The sequence below is a fragment of the Sapajus apella genome, unplaced genomic scaffold, assembly GCF_009761245.1.
Source record: "Sapajus apella isolate SASKATOON/1434 unplaced genomic scaffold, GSC_monkey_1.0 scaffold61, whole genome shotgun sequence".
Taxonomy (NCBI): domain Eukaryota; kingdom Metazoa; phylum Chordata; class Mammalia; order Primates; family Cebidae; genus Sapajus; species Sapajus apella.
In genome coordinates this window covers 2,193,026-2,213,328 of record NW_022437001.1, presented here as the reverse complement: position 1 = coordinate 2,213,328, position 20,303 = coordinate 2,193,026, and the positions used below count along the sequence as shown (strand labels likewise).

Here is a 20,303-nt window from a genome sequence, read left to right as displayed (position 1 = left end):
TGAGCTGAGATTGCACTACTGCACTCCAGTCTGGGCAACAAGAGCAAAACTCAATCTCAAAAAAAAAACAAACCAAAAAAATCTTATTTCCACATGCCTTTACCCAATCTAAATGGTACTTTCTTCTTTGATACAGCGGCTAAAATTTAATCAGATTACAGTAAACAGTAAGTAAAATCTTTAGATCTTTCAAATAATCCAAGATAATTAAGGACTTTATCCCCAAATTCACCATTTAGGAGGAAGTCCAATTCATATTATACTTTTAACTCCAGTGTGACTAATCTTTACTTATTCATTTTAAGTCAGAAAACTATTCTCCTAATGGCAATATGAGTCTAGACAAAATACAGTATCTAAGGTGTTAGTTTTATTTGTTTAGAAAATTCTCATACTTCAGAATAGTTTAAATGCCTTAATTTAAATTAAGTAAAAGCATTTTATCATACCAAGTGAAAAAAGTACTACTTAAACACAAAAAAAATACTCAATTTGAAGCCAAAAACAAAAAAAAAAAAAAAAAGAAAAGAAAAAAATGAAAACCTAGACAACAAATAAGGCAATGAAATCACAAAGGTTACTAGGTGCACACTTTAAACCCTGAGACCAAAGTAACCAACATAGTGCAGTTATACTAGAAGAGCCTATTACTGCTTATAAAACCCAGTTCAGCTGCCGGAGGAGAGGCATACAGTGACAAACAGCTTCCCTGCTACAAAGGTGGCAGGAAATCTATCAAACTGGACAATAAAATTGCAATTGAGTTTCTTTGGCTTTTTATAGCAGCAGCATGTATCCTGATGTAACTCTGCAAAAGCTATCCAATTCACAACATTAGTTCTTTACACATCAGTTCTTTATCAAGAACCATGTTATAAATTTGTGATATTGAGATTCAAAATGACTGCAAAAAGGAAAAAGTAAGCATCACTTCAATACTATATGTATGAAAGTATTTTAATCTTCAGGATGGGTATTTTTAAAGAAATAAAATTTTGTTCCAATAATTTCAGTGGAATTTTTAACAGCTGCTACAAATTGTTCACCTACTTACTGAATCACTGCAGCTCTATTCTAAGCTTTATTAAATAATCATTTGAAGAGCCTTACAGCATGTTTGTTTTATTTTAAAAATAGCTTTAAAGATTAAAATTCCAAAAAAACTTGACAGCATTCAAATAAATTACTTTGTATAAACCTCAAGAAATAGAAAAGCCTTTTAAAAATAAAGAAAATCTGCACAAAGGAATAAAATTAAAAGACATGTATAAAAAACTAAAATGAAAGGTGAACAACTACAAGAACCAACTTACAACTTGAAATTTTTATTTTCCCTGTCATAAGTAATGTTTTAGCATGTAGTTTTTCAAAGCATACTTTCACAGCAAAAAGTGATAGGTCTAGTTTTACTGAGATAAAAAGACTCCATGATTAACTTAGCATTATTCCATTTTATAAATGAATAGTAAAACTTGAGTCAGTGTTGTTCTTGCTCAAAAGTAGGCACTAGAGACCTCTCCTTAAAGCAACTGTTTCCTTCTGAAAAATCTTAAGATCTGTTTAAAACCATAAGTCATTGAACTAAAGAAACATATAAACTAAACTACAGTCACGCATCACTTAATCATGAAGACATGTTCTGAGAAATGCATCATTAAGCAGTTTCATCATATGAACATCATAGAATGTACTTACACAAACCTAGATTGTATCACCTACTGTATACTAGGTTCTACGGTATAGCGTATTATTCCTAAGCTACAAACCTATATAGCTTATTACTGTACAGAAGATTGCAGACAACTGTAACACAATATATGTATTTGTGTATCTATTTTTTTAATGTTTTAATTTTTGTTTTAACAAAAGACTGAGTCTCACTCTGTGAGCCAGGCTGGAGTACAGTGGCATAATCATAGTTCACCTTTACTTCAAACTCCTAGACTCAAGTGATCCTCCCATCTCGGCCTCCTGAGTTGCTAGAAATACAGGTGTATGCCACATCTCAGCTAAAGTGGGGGGTATGTGTGTGTGTATGTGTGTATAGATCTAGTCTCACAATGTTGCCCAGACTGGTCTCAAATTCTTGGCCTCAAGCCATCTTTCTGCCTTGGCCCCCCAAAGTGCTGGGATTAAGGGTGAGAGCCACCATTCCCAGCCCTTACATGTGTGTATATAAGATTTACATATGTGTATCTAAACAAATATAAACACAAAAAAGGTATAGTAAAAATGCAATATAGAAGATTTAAAATGGTACTTACGGAAGGTATTTACCATGAATGTAACTTATAAAACTAGAAGTTGCCCTGGGTCAATCAGTGAGTGAGTGGTGAATAAATGTGTAGGTCTAGTACACTACAGTAGACTTTATAAACACTGTAAATACAGGCTACAGTGTTTTATAAAGTATACTGTATTTTTAAAAGCTACTTTTCTTTGTTCAATAACAAATTAATCTTAACTTACTGCAACATTTGTATAAACATTTTAATTTTTAAAAATTTTTGACTCTTTTGAAATCAAATTTAACTTAAAACACATTGTAAAACTGTACAAAAATATTATCTGCCAGGTAAAGTGGCCCACACCTGTAATCCCAGCTACTTGGGAAGCTAAGGCATGAGAATCACCTGAATCTGGGAGGTACAGGTTGCAGTGAGCCAAGATTGCCCTACTGCACTCCAGCCTGGGCGACATAGCAAGACTCTAATTCCAAAAATAAACAAACAAACAAAAAAGGCCAGGCACGGTGGCTCACAACCGTAATCCTCACACTTTGGGAGGTCAAAGTTGACTGATTACCTGAGCTTAGGAATTCAAGACTAGTCTGGGCAACATGGCAAAAACCCATCTCTACTAAAAATACAAAACATTAGCTGGGTATGGAGATACACGCCTGTAGTCCCAGCTACTCAGAAGGCTGAGGCAGGAAAATCACTTGATACAGGGAGGCAGAGGTTGCAGTGAGCCAAGATCACACCACTGCACTCCAGCCTGGGCAACAGAGCAAGACTGTGTCTCCAAAAAAAAAAAAAAAATTCTGACCAGGTGTAGTAGCTTATGCGTATAGTCACAGCACTTTTGAAGGACCAGGCGGGAGGACGAATTGAGTCCAGGAGTTGAAGACCAGCCTGAGCAATATGGTAAAACCCCATCTCTACAAAAAACTTTAAAAATTAGCCAGGTGTGGCAGCACATGCCTGTAGTCCCAGCTACTCAGGAGGATGAGGTGAGAGGATCACTCGAGCCCAGGAGTTTGAACTGCAGTGAGCTATAATCATACCACTACACTACACTCGTCTCAAAAAAAATTTTTTTTTCCTTCTCTATAACCTTATTCCAAAAGCTTTTTTCTCTTATTAAAATTATTTTTTTTTTTACTTTTTAAATGTTTTTGTTGTAAACTAAGACACAAGCTAGACATGGTGGCTCATGCCTATAATCCCAGTTCCGTTGGAGGCGGGGGTGGGTGGATCACCTGAGGCGAGGAGGTCGAGACCAGCCTGGACTACATGGCAAAACTCTGTCTCTACTAAAAATACAAAAACTAGCCAGGCGTGGTGGCAGGGACCTATAATCCCAGCTACTCAGGAGGCTGAGGCATGGCAATCACTTGAACCCGGGAGGCGGAGATTGCAGTGAGCTGAGATCGCATCACTGCACTCTAGCCTGAGTGACAGCAAAACTCTTTTGCTTGAGTTTATACAGCTATTCATTACTATTAATCAGGATTCAAACCCTGTCTCCCAAGTCCATATTGTTTCATTGCTTACACAAATGGATCGAAAACTGGATATAAATACTTAATTATAAACGCTTACAAGCTCAAAACACCTGAGATATCACCCAATCCAACTCCTTCATTTTGTATATAGGGAACTCAAAAAGACTAATCTATTCACCCTAAATACCCTATTCTTTTCTAAAGTAGCAATTCTCAAACTTTTTGGTCTCAAGACACTTTACATTCTTTTTGAGACAAGAGTCTTACGCTGTCACCAGCTAGAGGGCAGTGGTGGGATGTCAGCTCACTGCAACCCTCAAATCCTGGGTTCAAGTGATTCTCCTGCCTTGGCCTCCCAAGTAGCTAGGACTACAGGCACGCTCCACCATGCCCAGCTAATTTTTGTATTTTTAGTAGAGACAGGGGTTTTACCATGTTGGCCTGGATGGTCTCAATCTCTTGATCTCATGATCCACCCGCCTTGGCTTCCCAAAGTGCTGGGATTATAGGCATGAGCCACCACACCTGGCCAACACTTTTACATCCGTAAAAAGTATTAAGGTCCCCAAAGACCCTTTGTCTATGTGGATTATATTTATTACTGCTTGTATTAGAAATTAACTGAGAACTTTTACAAATATTAACCTCTTTAAAAATAATAAACTCAATATATAATATAAATAACAATGTTGAAAATGATTATTTTTCAAAACCAAACAGTAAAGAAAACAACACTATTTTTCATATTTTTGTGAATTTCTTTAAAGTCTGGCTTCATAGAAGACAACTATATTCTCATATTTGCTTTTGCATTTAATCTGTTGCATATATTGGTTTGGTTGAAGCATACAAAGAAAATCCACCCTCATATAAATATGTAGTAGTAGGAAAGAAGGACCTCAGAGACCCCATGAAAAGGTTTCATGGGCCCCAAGTTCGTTTTTTTTTTTTTTTTTTTTTTTTGAGATAGAGTCTCATTCTCACACAGGCTGGAGTGCAGGGGTGTGATCTTGGCTCACTGCAACCTCTGCCTCCTGGGTTCAGGTGATTCTCCTGCCTCAGTCTCCCAAGTACCTGGGATTACAGGCGTGTGCCACCATGCCCAGCTAATGTTTGTATTTTAGTAGAGATGGAGTTTCACCATGTTGGCCAGGCTGGTCTTGAACTCCTGACCTCAAGTGATCTAGCCGCCCTGCCTGTGATTACATGCATGTGTCACTGAGCCTATCTGCCCTCCCAAGGTCTTTAGGTTACACTTTAACAACAACTGCTTTAAAGGTTATACTCCTCTAGTCATCTTGCCTAAGAACTTGAAGAAACTAAGGTGAACTGACATATATTTGTTAGAAAATATTTAAAAACTGCTTTATTCGGGGCACTTCCTTAACCTAAAATCTCCCTTAGAAATCTCTGAAATTCAACCCTATTTTTCTTATAATCTTTTGTAAACAGCAACAAAGTATGAGAAAAAAAAATCAGTCTAGCTGCAGCAGCCTACTGCAATAGAAATGAGAATATCTGGGCATCAGCACAAACTAAAGTTACAGAAAGGATGGCAAACAGTTCCTGTAATGAGTCAAATAATAAATATTTTAGGCTTTGGGGGCCATATCATTGATGTAACATGTACAACTCTCCTTATGGTATGAAAGTAGCCATATACAATATATAAATGAAGAGGAGTGGATAAGTTCTAGTATAATTTTATTTAGATTTGACCCTTAGCCCATGGCTAGCTGAATTCTGTTTTAGACAGAACCGATCAACCTCAAAAATACAGTGACCAAAACAAAGCCATTTTATAAAATCAAATCTCTTTTCTTATTTACAAATGGATTTTATTCCTTATAAACACTTGCAATAGAAGCATACTTTCTTGTCAATGAGGAAAAAGAGGCAGAATGAATAATTTGTAGGTACTTTCAGTAATTAAAAGCTATTCAAACACCTAGGAACATGTAATTAGGTAGATCAAGTTTTGCTCTTGTCACCCATGCTGGAATGCAAAGGCTCCATCTCATCTCGTATAACCTCCCCATCCCGGGTTCAAGCCATTCTCCTGCCTCAGCCTCTCGAGTAGCTGGGATTACAGGTGCACGTGGTGACACCCAGCTAAGTTTTGTATTTTGAGTAGAGACGGGGTCGCGCCATGTTGGCCAGACTAGTCTTGAACTTCTGACCTCAGGTGATCGACCCACCTCAGCCTCCCAAAGTGCTGGGATTACAAATGTGAGCCACCGCGCCCAGCCAGAAATGGCAATATATTCTATAGAATGGTAAATTATTCCAGAATAACTTCGATAGTCAGTAAAATGAAACACTTAAAGATAGACAAAAATTATCATTCTTGGTATTTATTTCTTCTAGCCAATTTTTTATTAAATAGATATATAATTATACAATATTCCCCCTGAGTAAAGAAAGAATTCTTGAGATTGAAAAAACATACACCATAAATGAAACTAATAAATTTTAATGCATTACTTGAAATGTAAATTTTCCACAGAAGGTGCAAATATAACACTCCAAAAATAATTAGATAATCCATAAATCAGGAGAAGATAGTCATAAATAACAGATAGCAAAAGATTAAGAATGAGACTATCTAAAGAACTCCCATAAAACAACAAGAAAACACAGATCAAGATTATGGTGATACAGCATTTTAAATTTACCAAATTGACAAATTTTTAAACTCCAGCCATACCAAGTGATTAGGTGATGTGAAGCAATGAGAACTTAAACATTGTAGGTGACATGTAAACTGATACACTACCTTAGAATACTACATTGTATTGGAATATGATACTTTGGAAAATAATTTGCATTATCTTCTAAAGTTCACCATATGCACCTTACAAGTCAGCAATTCTAGGAATATATGCAAAAAATTCTTGAATAAGCACAAAATGTATACAAAAATGCTCATTAATTGGTAAATAAAGTCATGTCATGGAATACATTACAACTGAGAAAATGAACACAGCTACATGGGTCAATGCGGATGAAACTCAAACAATAATAAGTAAAAACAGTAATTAAGAGAAAAATGCATTCAGTATGCTTGCATTTAAGTGCAAACATAAAAAAATAAAACTCTTTATTGTTTAGAGTTTTATATACGTAGCAAAAGTACAGAAAAGACAAAAGACAACACCAAATACAAGTTAGTGGTGTTGGGGGTCAGGCGAAGAAGAGGAGACAAAGCAATTGCAGAGAGGTGACCCAATTTCATAAACAGTGATCCTTTCTGTATGCTTATAGTATTTTTAAAAGAAAAATTTTAAGCTATAAATAACTAAACTTACTTTAGCTTAATTTAAGCAAAAAAAAAAAGAACGCATTCTTCCAAACCCATTTTTTTAAGCTACCTGCAACATGAGCAAAAGGCAAACATGAGCCAGAGCTTTTCTGTTTACTCAACTACCTTACATTGCTAAACAATTGCTCATCTTTGAATATAGTGCGCCACCTTGTGTTCAAAAGCTTCTAACTAGCATAAAATTCTGAGACTCCTATTTGTAAACTTGGCTTCCTTGGGGAAAAAAAAAATATTAGGTTGGTGCAAAAGTGACTGTGGTTTTTACTGCAACTACTTTCGCACCACCCTAATATAAATTCCTTTATGCTGTGGCAATAGATTTAGCATTATAAAGATAAGTACATGTAAAACAACATTAGAAAAAGTTATTTTGATGCTAAAGAATTAGAAATGCTTTATATTTATTTCTATTGATAACCTTTTGAAGCTTTCATTTTGCTGTACTTTCAGAAAATAATTTGCCTTTTTTCCTCGATTTTAACTATCTGAATTTTTTAAATGACTAAAATTCAAAATTATAGATTTTTTAAATGCTACAATATTCTTTCATAAAGAAACTTACCTTTGAATGAGTGATTGATAAAGTATCTACCCATACACGCCAGCCACCCCACTCATATTTGACTGCATGGTAAAGCAGGATTCTGAATATGGCATATACCATTTCTGTTATCTTTTGCTCATCTGAATTCTTAGGATTAAAATAGCAGAGAGAAAGCATCCACTCTTGCCACACAGAGCATTGTAGCAAGCTCCTGAAAATTATAAGAGGATACTAAATTACTGAAGAAAAAAAAATCATCTGAAAGAATTCTTAAAAGTTTAAACCAAAGTAACAACCTCCCACCAAAAAAAAAAAAAAAAAAAAAAATTTAATTATACATTAAGAACAATTCAACAATGTGGTACTAAAAACTTTAACTTAACTATGTGCTACATTATTTACATATCCTTAATATATTTTTAAAGCAATTTTTCTAAGATGAAATGGGCTTATACAAAAGTAGACTTGAACACTGCAAATAAATGCTTTCTCATTCAGCTTACCTCCTGTTTTCTCTACTGTTATTAAAAAGTTTAATCATGTCAGAAAGAAAGGCTCTGCGAACCTCCATGCTCTCTGAGCACTGGGGAGAATTTCGAAGTAGGGTCGCAATTACTTTTAGTATCTCTGTAAGACAATTTATAAATAAGTAAAAACCAAACTGAACAAAAAACTCATGATAGAAGGTCATCGATCTACTGTAATTTCTTTAGTTCCCCTAACACAATGTCTACTAAAGACATCCTCTTCTGTTATTAAAAAAATAACCTATGGAAAGAAATGACAGTATATTCATTAGAAAGCATTTATAACTTAGAAAGGAAATTTATTTCGTGATTCAAATGTGCAAAAATAAAACTGAATTTTAAAATGTTAAAACAAGTTAAACTATAAATGAATTAAATGTTAGTAAAACTGCTTATTCTCTCTGAGATATACCAAATAGTAAAGCTGATCTTAAAAACAACTAGGCCAGGAGAATTGACTCACGCCTGTAATCCCAACACTTTGGGAAGCTGAGACAGGTAGATCACTTGAGGTCAGGTGTTCGAGGCCAGCCTAGCCAACATGGTAAAACACTGTCTCTACTGAAAATATAAAAATTAGCCAGGTGTGTTAGCATGCCTATAATCCCAGCTACTCAGCATGCTGAGACAGGAAAATCACTTGAACCCAGGAGGGGGAGGATGCCCTGAGCCAAGATTGCACCACGGCACTCCAGACTCAGCAACAGAGCGAGACTCTGTCTCAAAAAATAATACTGAAATAAAATTAGAAAAACACAATAATCAAAATCTCAGAAAAAGATAAATTCTTAGATTTCTCATCATAATTTATGGTATGCACACAGCCTTTCATTTATCATAGTGAATTTTTAAAGGTGTGAAGACTTTCCTTCATAATCTTAAAAGTAAAATTAGACACAAAAAACCCAAAGGAAATTAAAACCCATTCAATATCCCATCCCCCAAGAAAATGCAAACTAAACTACTATGGTAATGGTCTTAGCACAAAGCTATTTAAATATCTAGAATTTAGCTTAAATTAGGCTGGGCATGGTGGCTCATGCCTATAATCCCAGCACTTTGGGAGGCCAAGGCAGGCGGATCATCTGAGGTCAAGAGTACCACCCTGGCCAACATGGTGAAAACCCGTCTCCACAAAAAATATAAAAATTAGCCAGGCCTGGTAGCAGGCGCCTGTATTCCCAACTACTCAGGAGGCTGAGGCAGGAGAATCGTTTGAACCAGGAGGCAGAGATCCTGCCACTGTATTCCAGCCTGGGCAACATAGCAAGACTCTGTCTCTAAATAAATAAATAAGCTCCTGAACTTAGCTTAAATTTTTTTTAAAGATTCTTTTAAAAATATGTACTTAGAGCAGGTGCCATGGCTCATGCCTGTAATAACAGCACTTTGGGAGGCCAAGGTAGGGGGAATGTTTGAGCCCAGGAGTTTGAAACCAGTCTCAACATAGGGTTGCCCAGTGAGACCCTTACAAAAAATTTAAAAATTAGCTGGCTGTGATGGTGAGTGCCTGTAATCCCAGCTACTTGGGAGGCTCAGGTGGGAGGACTGCCTTATCTGGGAAGTCAAAGCTGTAGTCTCAAAAAAAAAAGGTAGGACTTTGCAGATAAAAAATAAAAACAGCTATAATTCTGAATTTAAAATTACATGATATTTCAAATTTTTATTCAATTGAAAATTTAGGAATTCTAAACTAACCTTTTGCTAAGGATTTTGGTGAATCTAAACAATTATTTCAAAATAGCAAAAACGAAGATACTCAGTCATACAATTACTGATATTTGGGGAGCAATTTCTGAATTCCTCTAATAACAAATTCAAAAGTTGGCTACCTGAACAATGATTACAATAATGATGATAGACATAATAATGAGATAATTGCCACTAATTTTGAGGATATATTACCATTGTTTTAAGAAAGCAATTATTAATTCATGTAATCTTTACACAATAGAAACTAATATCCTCATTTTAGAGATAAATAAAGCTCAAAAATAAAGAAATGCACACCACAACTAGTTAGACATATAACCAGGAGTTCAACACATGCAGCCTCTATTTTTAATCACCTAACTATACTACCTGTCTTTTCTGGGCCAATATATTAGGTAGATAATTGCTATTGTTTATAGCAATACAGATAATTTTAAAGTGTCTCTGCCAAAATTCAGTGTGCTAATGTAATGTTATTAAGAAGTAAGGCCTTTAAGAAGGTGATTAAGCCTGGAGGACTTCTCCCTCAATAGGATTAAAGTCCTTATAAAACAGGCTTCACATAACGTTTGGTGAGCTTGCCATTCAGCCTTTATTGAAAGCAGAGAGCAGCCATCAGCAAACTAAATGGAGGCACCTGGATCTTGGACTTCTAAGCTTTCAGAATTGAGAGAAAATAAATTTCTGTTCTTCATAAATTGCCCAGTCTCAGGTATTCTGTAATAGCAGCATAAAAGAGACTAGACTAAGACAAATAAATTCTAAAATTCTTATACTAGTAATCTTCTCTATCATCACATAACATATATGAAATGTACATTTATATATATATCTATAAATACAAGATTTTCTCTTCATTCTCAAAATAATGACATCATGTTTCTCTGAAAGCTGAGAAAAATTAAACTTCAAAGCCACGTATTTTTAAAATCAGCACTGGAGTGCCACACACACAAACACACCTAACCACATAAAATGTAATTACATTTCAAAACTCTACAAACTAATAATTTTAACATGATCTTAGAAAGATGAAAAAGGTATACTTTGTACAAGTGCTTAAGAATTCTAAATATCAAAAGAAAAGACTGTTTAATAAGACTATGTTCATAAACAATAAAGAAGACATATTTTTCTATTCCAAATTTGGTATTTTTTATTCACAGAAATTTAAAACTACCTCCATGGTTCATGTAGTTTTGCCTGATATCACTAAATAGCACAACCAAAATTTTGATGAAAGTCTGGACATACATTAAATCAAGACCTTAAGCAAACAATTCTTCAAACCCTTTATATAAGGATTTCCATATAACTTAAGGTTGATTCGAAGTCACATTCAACATAAAACATAAACAAAACTAATATAATATCATCACCCTTAGTGAAATATTCATCTAACAATCTATTTCAACAACATCAACTATAGGCTGTTCACAGTGACTTTCTTTTTAAGTGTCAAAAGGTAGCTTTTGTTAAAGTATATAAAATACATACGAGGGTTTTGTATCTTTACTGAAGAATCGGGATCTGGATGCTGTTTATGTATCACCTGAGTACCAATCTGTTCTATAAGAATCTACAGAAGTAAAACAATAGATTACATTAGCAAATCATTGGATTAGCATCACTGTTAATGAACTCTAAGTACAATGCTAATCAAAATATAGTATATTTTTAGTCCAATATTTTCATGCTAAATATTATGCTTCCAAAATAACTTAAGCATTATTACTCTGTGTTTTCTTAATTATAAAATGAGACATCAAATAGTTAATACAATGGAGGGAATACTTAAATGGAAACGATACTGTTTAGAAATACATAGATTAATAATACATTCAAATGCAGCCACATCTCCTTTATATCATTTCAAAGCTGTACATTACAAACCTATATAATCTGGCTGGCATGGTGGCTCATGCCTGTAATCCCAGCACTTTGGGAGGCTGAGGCGGTGGATCACCTGAGGGCCAAAGTTTGAGACCAGCCTGGCCACCATAGCAAAACCCTGCCTCTACTAAAAATACATAAATTAGCCAGGCATGGTGCCATGAGCCTATAATCCAACTACTCGGGGGGCTCAGACAAGGGGCTCGCTTGAACTCAGGAGGTGGAAGTTGCAGTGAGCCAAAACTGTGCCACTGCACTCCAGCCTGGGTGACAGAATGAGACTCTGTCTCAAAAAATAAAGTAAAATAAAAATAAATGAACTTATTTACCTACACAATGTTAAGATGCATTTTTATAATAAGAAATTTGGTAGAGTAAATCCTAAGTACATTCTTACCTCAAATAGGACATTATATGTGGTCATTGTGATTAAATTTGTGTGAAGCATGAGCCTTTCAGCAAGCAATGAAAACAATCCATGCCCAAGCATGACTTCAGCTTTCCTCCTGCAATTACACAGAAAGAAATCATCAAATGTAGAGCTTTTCTGTGCTCTACTTAGTACGCATGCTGGATGAAGGAAACAAAATTTTTTTCACATTACAAGCAATTCCCAACTCAATTACTCTCCCAACCATCTTTACTATAGCACTCTTAAGGCCACAAAACCTTTAAGTAGAGAAATGCTAACTACTATATAAGCATAGCAAAAGTTAAAAAAAAAAAAAAAAAAAAAGTTTGCCTATGCACAGCAAAAACCTCCTCAAAATCTTCAGAGCAATTATTTATTTAGCTAAGTTGCTATGATTTACCAGCACTAACTTAGTATCTCTTGGGGATGATCATCTAAAGTAAAATAAGTACTTAAGTAGAAAAACAATGTGGAGAAAAAGTAGAAGAAATGCAACATAATTTTTAAAAATAAATACTATGAAAACATATATACCAAAATTAACCTTCCAAGTATAAATTCAGAAACTAAAGGATCACAAGCTTTACCCTTGGGGTCTGCAAAGTTCTTCCGCAAATGGCTAAGGGGTAAATATTTTCGAATTTGTGGACCAGGTGATCTCTGTCACAATTCAACATTGCCCTTGTATCATGAAAGCCACAGATGATACACAAATTAATTATTGTGGCTATTTTCCAATAAAACTTTATTTATGGGTGGTTAGCTGGATTCCTAGAGACTACAGTTTACCAACACTTGTTCTACCCCCAACATTTTATTTTTAAAATAAACTAATTTCGTACAAAGAACAAGAGGTAGAGAACATGAGTATCTGCATTCAGCTAAGAAAATAAAACTCTCTGTATACAGCAGAACACACTATGTAACAAACATCCAGGTTACTCTATTACTCTGCAATGCAGATAAAGCAAAATTGGTGTGACACCTGAAATCAAGTCTCCACAGTTTCTTGATTGCAAGTTATCCAAACTAATTCTCATAATTCACATTAAATACACGAATAATTTAAATAATTTTATGTACAAAAAACTATTCAACTTAATTTTCAAAATATGTACTAGTGACTGGATTACATTTATACAGCAATTAGGAAGAAAAATAAAAGAAAAACTACAGAACTATAGAACAAAATTGCTACTCCAAAGATTTATAAAATAAATAAGTAGAATACAACAGTCCATCTTAGATTTCATGCATACTTACTTTGGCGCCAGATGTTTTAAAAAATAACCCATTGCCTTAAGAGCTTGTACCCTGATTCCTTCGCTTTTTGATGCCAGAAGTTTGTAGATAACACTGAATGAATAAAAATTAAAAACAAACTATTTTAAGTACAATTTTTAAATGGAAAGGTTTAATATATACACTTTTCATATTATTATAAACCTATTTCAAATAACATAGAAGGAAATTTAATACACATTTCTGGTATTAAAAATCCTGCTTATCTTAGGCTAGAGTTCCTTTTGATGAAAACTAAGAAATGAGAAGAAATTGGAAAGTAAGAAATGATGTGACTTTTCCATGTACATATTTATATGTAACGTGTGCATCAAGCTAGTTTGAGACTTTCTTCCTTCTGCTACAGGCTTATCAATGTCCTATGAAGGTTACCAAAACCTGTTATTTTAAGTCAATAGAAAGAAAACATTCTTTAATGGTAGCACCTATTTAAATTTCCAAGTAATTATCACCATGAAAAACAAGAAAGCAAGCTAATAATGAATGGTAATCAGAAATAATTACAAAAGTAAAAAGATTTAAAACCAAAGGACTGCTAAAAATAAATTTCCCATTCATTTCTCAAAAATTATATGGTAATCTAATTTAATTTGTAAAGATCTATGAGGCAGCCAGACACGGTGCCTCATGCCTGTAATCCCAGCACTTTGGGAGGCGGAGGCGGGCAGATCACCTGATTTCAGGAGTTCAGAACCATCCCAGCCCCAGTATCTACTAAAAGCACAAAAAATAAGCTGGGCGTGGTGGCACGTGCCTGTAATCCCAGCTTCTTTGGAGACTGAGGGAGGATAATTGCTTGAACCTGGGAGGCAGAGGCTGCAGTGAGCTCAGATTGCACCACTGCACTCCACCCTGGGCAACAGAACAAGACTCTGTCTCATATATATAGAGAGAGGGCCTTCTGATTTTAGTATAAGCAAAGTATATTGACTCTGTCTCAATAAATGATTACATACATGAGGGTCTTCTGATTTTAGTATAAGCAAAGTAATACTGAAACTGAAATTCAACTGATTCATTATAGCATTCCCTTCCTCATAAACATTTAGAACAACAACAGTAATTAGAGACCCTTACAATTACTTTTAAAAATTAAGGATATCAGGCCAGGCATGGTGGCTCATGCCTGTAATCCCAGAACTTTGGGAGGCCGAGGCAGGTGGATCACCTGAGGTCAGGAGTTAGAGACCAGTCTGACCAATATGGTGAAACCTCATCTCTCCTAAAAATACAAAAATCAGCTGGGCGTGGTGGCGGGCACTTATAGTCCCAGCTGCTTGGGAGGCTAAGACAGGAGAATTGATTGAACTGGGGAGGTGGAGGTTGCAGTGAGCCGGGATGATGCCACTGCACTCTAGCCAGGGTGACAAAGCGAGACTCCATCTCAAAAAAAAGAAGAAAAAAAAATTAAAGATTATCAGTATCCTCCTAGATAAGAATTTTGATGATTAGTAAGTCAGAAAACATTCTGAACAAAAAGGAAATATCTTCAACCTCTAGTGATCAATAGAAGAGCAAGAATATAAAAAGAAGTTTGATTCCTTTTAAAATATGAACTAAAGGCATCCAGGTCAATATCACATTGTAACTGCATAAAATGACGCATACAAAATCATTCATTTTTTTAATTCAAATCTTAGTAATAAAACTTAACAGTTAATATTAGGAAAATACTAACATGTTTTACGTTTCTTTTCTTCAAGGATTTAAATTCAGCAAAATAAAAATTATTAAACTTTTTAAAAGAAATATTAATGTAAGTATAATACCAGTTTAAAATTACAGTAGTTTTTTAGTTTTTTTTTTTTTCCCCAAAGATGGCAGATTTGAGGGTTTTAGCATTTCTCAGCCACTTGGAAACAATAAGATAGCACATAAAAATAAACTCTGAGCTTTAATTCAAGAAGAAAAGCAGGAATCTACCAGAATCATGAAGGGCATCCTAGATCCTGAGAGCACTTTGTTTCTCCCAAGACCTGGAGCTGAGAAAGAGGTATGGAGATACTGTGAGGGAAAAACACCAGGAAAAGTTGCAGGGACCAAGAGCAGGATGCCAGTTTGAATTCAAGCACATACAATACAACCTGGAAATCTGACATGTGGCCACACAGGCATGCCCCGTCATAGGCCTGGGGTGGGAGGAAAGTGGCTAGAGCCGCAATATCTCCTGGACAATGAGACTTGCCAACCAGGGGCAGCTTGGTGACCTGGAACCAGTCTGCATGTGCCATTGCTGAGTCCCCCAGCCGGCAACCCTGACATTGTGGTGCAGCAGGGCCCTCTCTGCTCCACTCTCAGGCAGAAACCCAGGCATTCAACCCTCCCCATCCCTCGTAAACACAGATCATGGCACTGGACCCTCTTTCCTCCATGCCCAGGCAGATCTCCAGGCATGTGAAGCACCCACTCCCATGGACTAGCAACCTGAGCCCTATTCCACATGACGCAGCAGGATGCACAGGCAGATCTCCAGGAATTCAATGCACTTGCTTGCCCAGACTGGCAGCCTGAGTCACCCCACTCTTCCTTTGCAGAGATCCAGGTTCAGAGGGGTCCTCTATGCTTCATGCCCAGGGAGATCTCCAGGCATCCAGAGCAGCTGCTTAGTCCAGCAGCCTGACTCACCTCATTCCTCTGTGCAAAAATCTTGGTGCAAGAGGAGCTCTCTCTGCTCCATGCCCAGGCAGATTTCCAGGCATTCAGACTACCCACTCACCTGGAACAGCCCTCTCTGCACCATTCCTATGCAGAGATCCTGGTACAGGGGTCCTCTCTGTTCCACATCCAGCCCTATCTCAAGGCATTCATAGTACCTGCTGGCCTGGTTCTGTATCCTGAGGCGTCCCACCATTCCAGTGCAGAAATTGTGGTGCACTGGATTTGAAATGGACCCTTTCCATTTCAAACTCAGCAGATCTCCAGGAATCTGGAAAACCTACTTTCCTGGATTAGGAGTTTAGGCCATCCCACATGCCCATGCAGAGAATTTGGGACTGAGGTTTCCCATCACTATGCCTACACACTCTTCTGGGCACTTAGGGACTGCCCACTGAATTCTCCCTTAGCACTGATGCCAGACATAAGGAGACCTCTAGTAGGACCTGCCCGGTCTGGAAATGCCCATTTTGTGTCCCACTCCTCCAGAGCAGAGGAGGGGGCTCAGACCACCATGCACTCCACACATTAGCCTATTGCCTGAGGCAACAGAGAGCTTCTCCCATTAAACAAATTGGCCAAAGATCACTTTTACTCATAACTGCCATCTAATGGCTTGTAGGTTTAAATGCACAGCCCAATATAAAACCTGCTGACGAAAGTACACAAAGCTATAGAAGCAAAGTCCAAAGACCCTACCCAGCATTCTCTATAGCCACCCCCTATATGGAAGGAGGGAAAGGGAAAGAAAACCACAAAAAAAAAAAAAAAAAAAAATTATTATAGAGAAAGAAAAAAAAAAATCTTAACAGCATGAAAACTATTACAAAAGTCAGAAGTGTCAGCATCTCCAAAGGAGAAGGAACCAGCACAAAATTTCAGACACCATGAAAAATCTGAGTGTGGTGACACCATCAAAGGATCACAATGGCTCTCCAACCATGGTCCATAACCAAAATGGAAACTCAGAAATGACAGATAAAGAATTCAAAGCATGGCCTGCAAGTAAGCTCAATGATATCCCAGACAATGTTGAAAATTAATACAAAGAAACTTCTAAAGCAATCCAGGAAATGAATGAGATTAAACATCTTAAAAAGAAATCAATCAGAGATCCTGGAACTGAAAAACTCACTTAAGAAATTACAAAATAAAATTGAAAGTTTTATCAGCAAACTAGACTAACCAAAAGAAAGAACTTCAAAGCTTGAAGACTGATCTTTCAAATCAGTCAGACCAAAAAAAAAAAAAGGTTAAAAAATGAAAAAATCTTCAAGAAATATAAGACCATGTAAAGTAGCCAAACCTACAAGTTCCTGGCATTATTGAGAGTTACTGGCATTACTGGCATTACAACACCTACTACCACAAAAATACACATGTACATAGCTTGCAAACCTTATAAAGCAACCACACAAAAGAAACTACAAAGCAACCAGCTAAGAACTTCATGAAAGAATCAAAACCTCACATATCAATATTAATTATGAGTGTAAATGGTCTAAATGCCCCGCTCAAAAGGCACAGAATGGCATGTTGGATAAAAAAACAGAACTCATCCATCTACCATATTTAAGAGACCCATTTTACGTATAACACCACTCATAGGCTCAAAGTACAGGGTTAGGGAAAGACCTATCACACAAAGAGAACATAGAAAAAGAGCAGGAGTCACTATTCTTATATAAGATAAAATAAATGATAAATTATCAAGAGTTAAATAGAACAAAAAATGGCATAACATAATATTATCTAGTGCCATTCAACAAGAAAACTATCTTAAATATATATGCACCTAACAGTAGAGCAACCAAATATATAACACAACTACTCCTAGACCTAGGAACAGACTTAGTCACACAATAATAGCAGGGGACTTCAACACCCCACTGACAGCATTAGACATGTCATGAAGGCAGAAAACTAACAAATTCTGGACTTAAATTCAAAACTTGTCTCAATTGGACCAAACAGACATCTACAGGATACTACTCCACCCATCAACATTCTTTTCCACCCATACACAGTCTTCTCATCTGCACACAAAACATACTCCAAGATCAACCATAAGCTCAGCTATAAAGTCTCAGTAAATGCAAAAAAACTGAAATCATGCCAACCATATTCTCAGAACACAGAATAAAAATAGAAATCAATACCAAGATGATCTCTCAAAACCATAGAATTATATGGAAATTAAACAACTTTTTCCTGAATGACTTTTGGGTAAACAATGAAATTAAGGCAGAAATTTAAAAATTCTTTGAAATAAACGAAAACAAAGACACAACGTAATAAAACCTCTGGGATACAGCCAAAGCAGTGTTAAGAGGAAACTTTAGTCCAGGCGCAGCGGCTCATGCCTGTAATCCCAACACTTTGGGAGGTTGAGGAGAGCAGATCACCTGAGGGCAGCAGTTCCAGGCCAGCCTGGCCAACATGGTAAAACTCTGTCTCTACCAAAACTGCAAAAAAAATTAACCAGGCCTAGTGATGGGCACCTGTAATCTTGGGAGGCTGAGGCAGAAGAGTCACTTGAACCCAGGAGGCGGAGGTTGTAGTGAACTGAGACTGAGCCACTGTACTCCAGCCTGGGTGACAGAGCAAGATTCTGTCTCAGAAAAAAAAAAAAAAAAAAAAAATGCACTAATGGCCTAACTCAAAAAACTAGAAAAATCTAAAATTAACAATCTAATATCACATCTAGAGGAACTAAAAAAACACAAACAACTAACCCCAAAGCTAGCAGAGGAAACAAAATAAAGAAAATCAGAGCAGAACCAAACAAAACTGAGCCAGAAAAAAAAAAAAAAGTCCATACAAAGAACCAACAAAACCAAAAGCTGGTTATTTGAATGGATAAAGAAACTAATAGACTACTAGCTAGATTAAAAAAAAAAATCAAAATAAACACAATCAGAAATGACAAAGTTGATGATACAACCAATCCCACAGAAATACAAAAGATCCTCAGAGTCAATTATGAACACCTCTATGCACACAAACTAGAAAATCTATTCCTAGAAACACAAAATCAGGAAGAAATTAAAACCTTGAACAGACCAGGACTGAGCTCTGAAACTGTCTATCAGCTGGAATTTGGCAGTGAATTTTTCTGGTCCAGAAATTTTTTTTGGTTAAATCCTGGACCAGAAAAATTCACTGCCAAATTCTAGCAGAACGGGGAGAAGGAGAAGTGAGAGAAGGAGAAGGTAAAGTAGGAGAAGGGGAAGTAGAAAAAGGGGAAGAAGGGGAAGAAGGGGAAGTAGGGGAAGAAGGGGAAGTAGGGAAAGGGGAATAAGGGGAAGGGGGGGAAGGGGAAGAAGGGGAAGGGGAAGGGAAGGGAAGGGAAAAGGGAAAGGAAAAGGAAAAGAAAAGAGGAAAGAAAAGAAATTACAAACATAGAATTCTACATACAAGAAAAATATCCTTGGAGAGTGAAGGCCAAATAAATATATTTTCAGAAGAAATATTTTAAAATTTTGTTTCTAACAAAACTGCTCAAAAGTGCTTGTTCAGCAAAAGTTCTTCTAAAGGAAGTTCTTCAAGAATAAAGGAAGAGCAAAAGAAATTGTAAATAACCAATTAGGTTAGGTTGGCTGATAATGCTCTGTAGATCTTCTATACCGTTACTGATGTATTGTCTACTTGTTCTACCACCTACTGAAATAGTTATTGAAATCTCTGAGTATTATTATGGCTCTTTCTATTTTTATTTCTTTGTAGTTCTGTCATTTTTTGCTTCATGAATTTTAAAACTGTTACTACATATATTCATATTTATGATTATTACGTCTTCTTGGTGAATCAATGCTTTCATAATTTTTTTTTTAAAGACAGGGTTTCACCATGTTGGTCAGGCTGGTCTTGAACTTCTGACTTCAGGTGATCTGCCCGCCTCGGCCTCCCAGAGTGCTGGGATTATAGGTGTGAGCCACCGCACCCCACCAATGCTTTCATAATTATGTAATTTTCTTCCTTATTGGAAATATTTCTTGATCTGCAATCTACTTGGTTGATAGTTAATCCAGCTTTCTTTTGCTTTGTGTTTGTATGGTATATCTTTTTTTCATCTTTTTACCTGTAATATATATATATTTTTTTTTAGAGCACTCATTGTTAAATTAACAGGGTTTTGGAAGGAAGGAGGGAAGGAAGGAAGGAAGGAAGGAAGGAAGGAAGGAAGGAAGGAAGGAAGGAAGGAACGT

The 20,303-nt window shown here is 36.2% G+C and overlaps 1 protein-coding gene across 3 annotated transcripts in view; it reads right to left on the bottom strand.

Moving 5' to 3' along the window:
* Window positions 1-20,303, bottom strand: part of LRBA (LPS responsive beige-like anchor protein) — a 726,864-nt gene that overhangs the window by 585,376 nt on the left and 121,185 nt on the right. For all 3 annotated transcript variants that reach the window (XM_032246531.1, XM_032246532.1, XM_032246533.1), the window contains exons 18-22: window positions 13,402-13,494; window positions 12,124-12,232; window positions 11,331-11,412; window positions 8,097-8,220; window positions 7,612-7,804 (exon numbers count right to left, since the gene is read on the bottom strand). In XM_032246531.1, coding sequence (XP_032102422.1) covers window positions 7,612-7,804; window positions 8,097-8,220; window positions 11,331-11,412; window positions 12,124-12,232; window positions 13,402-13,494 — 601 coding nt within the window. The remainder of the gene's footprint in view (window positions 1-7,611; window positions 7,805-8,096; window positions 8,221-11,330; window positions 11,413-12,123; window positions 12,233-13,401; window positions 13,495-20,303) is intronic.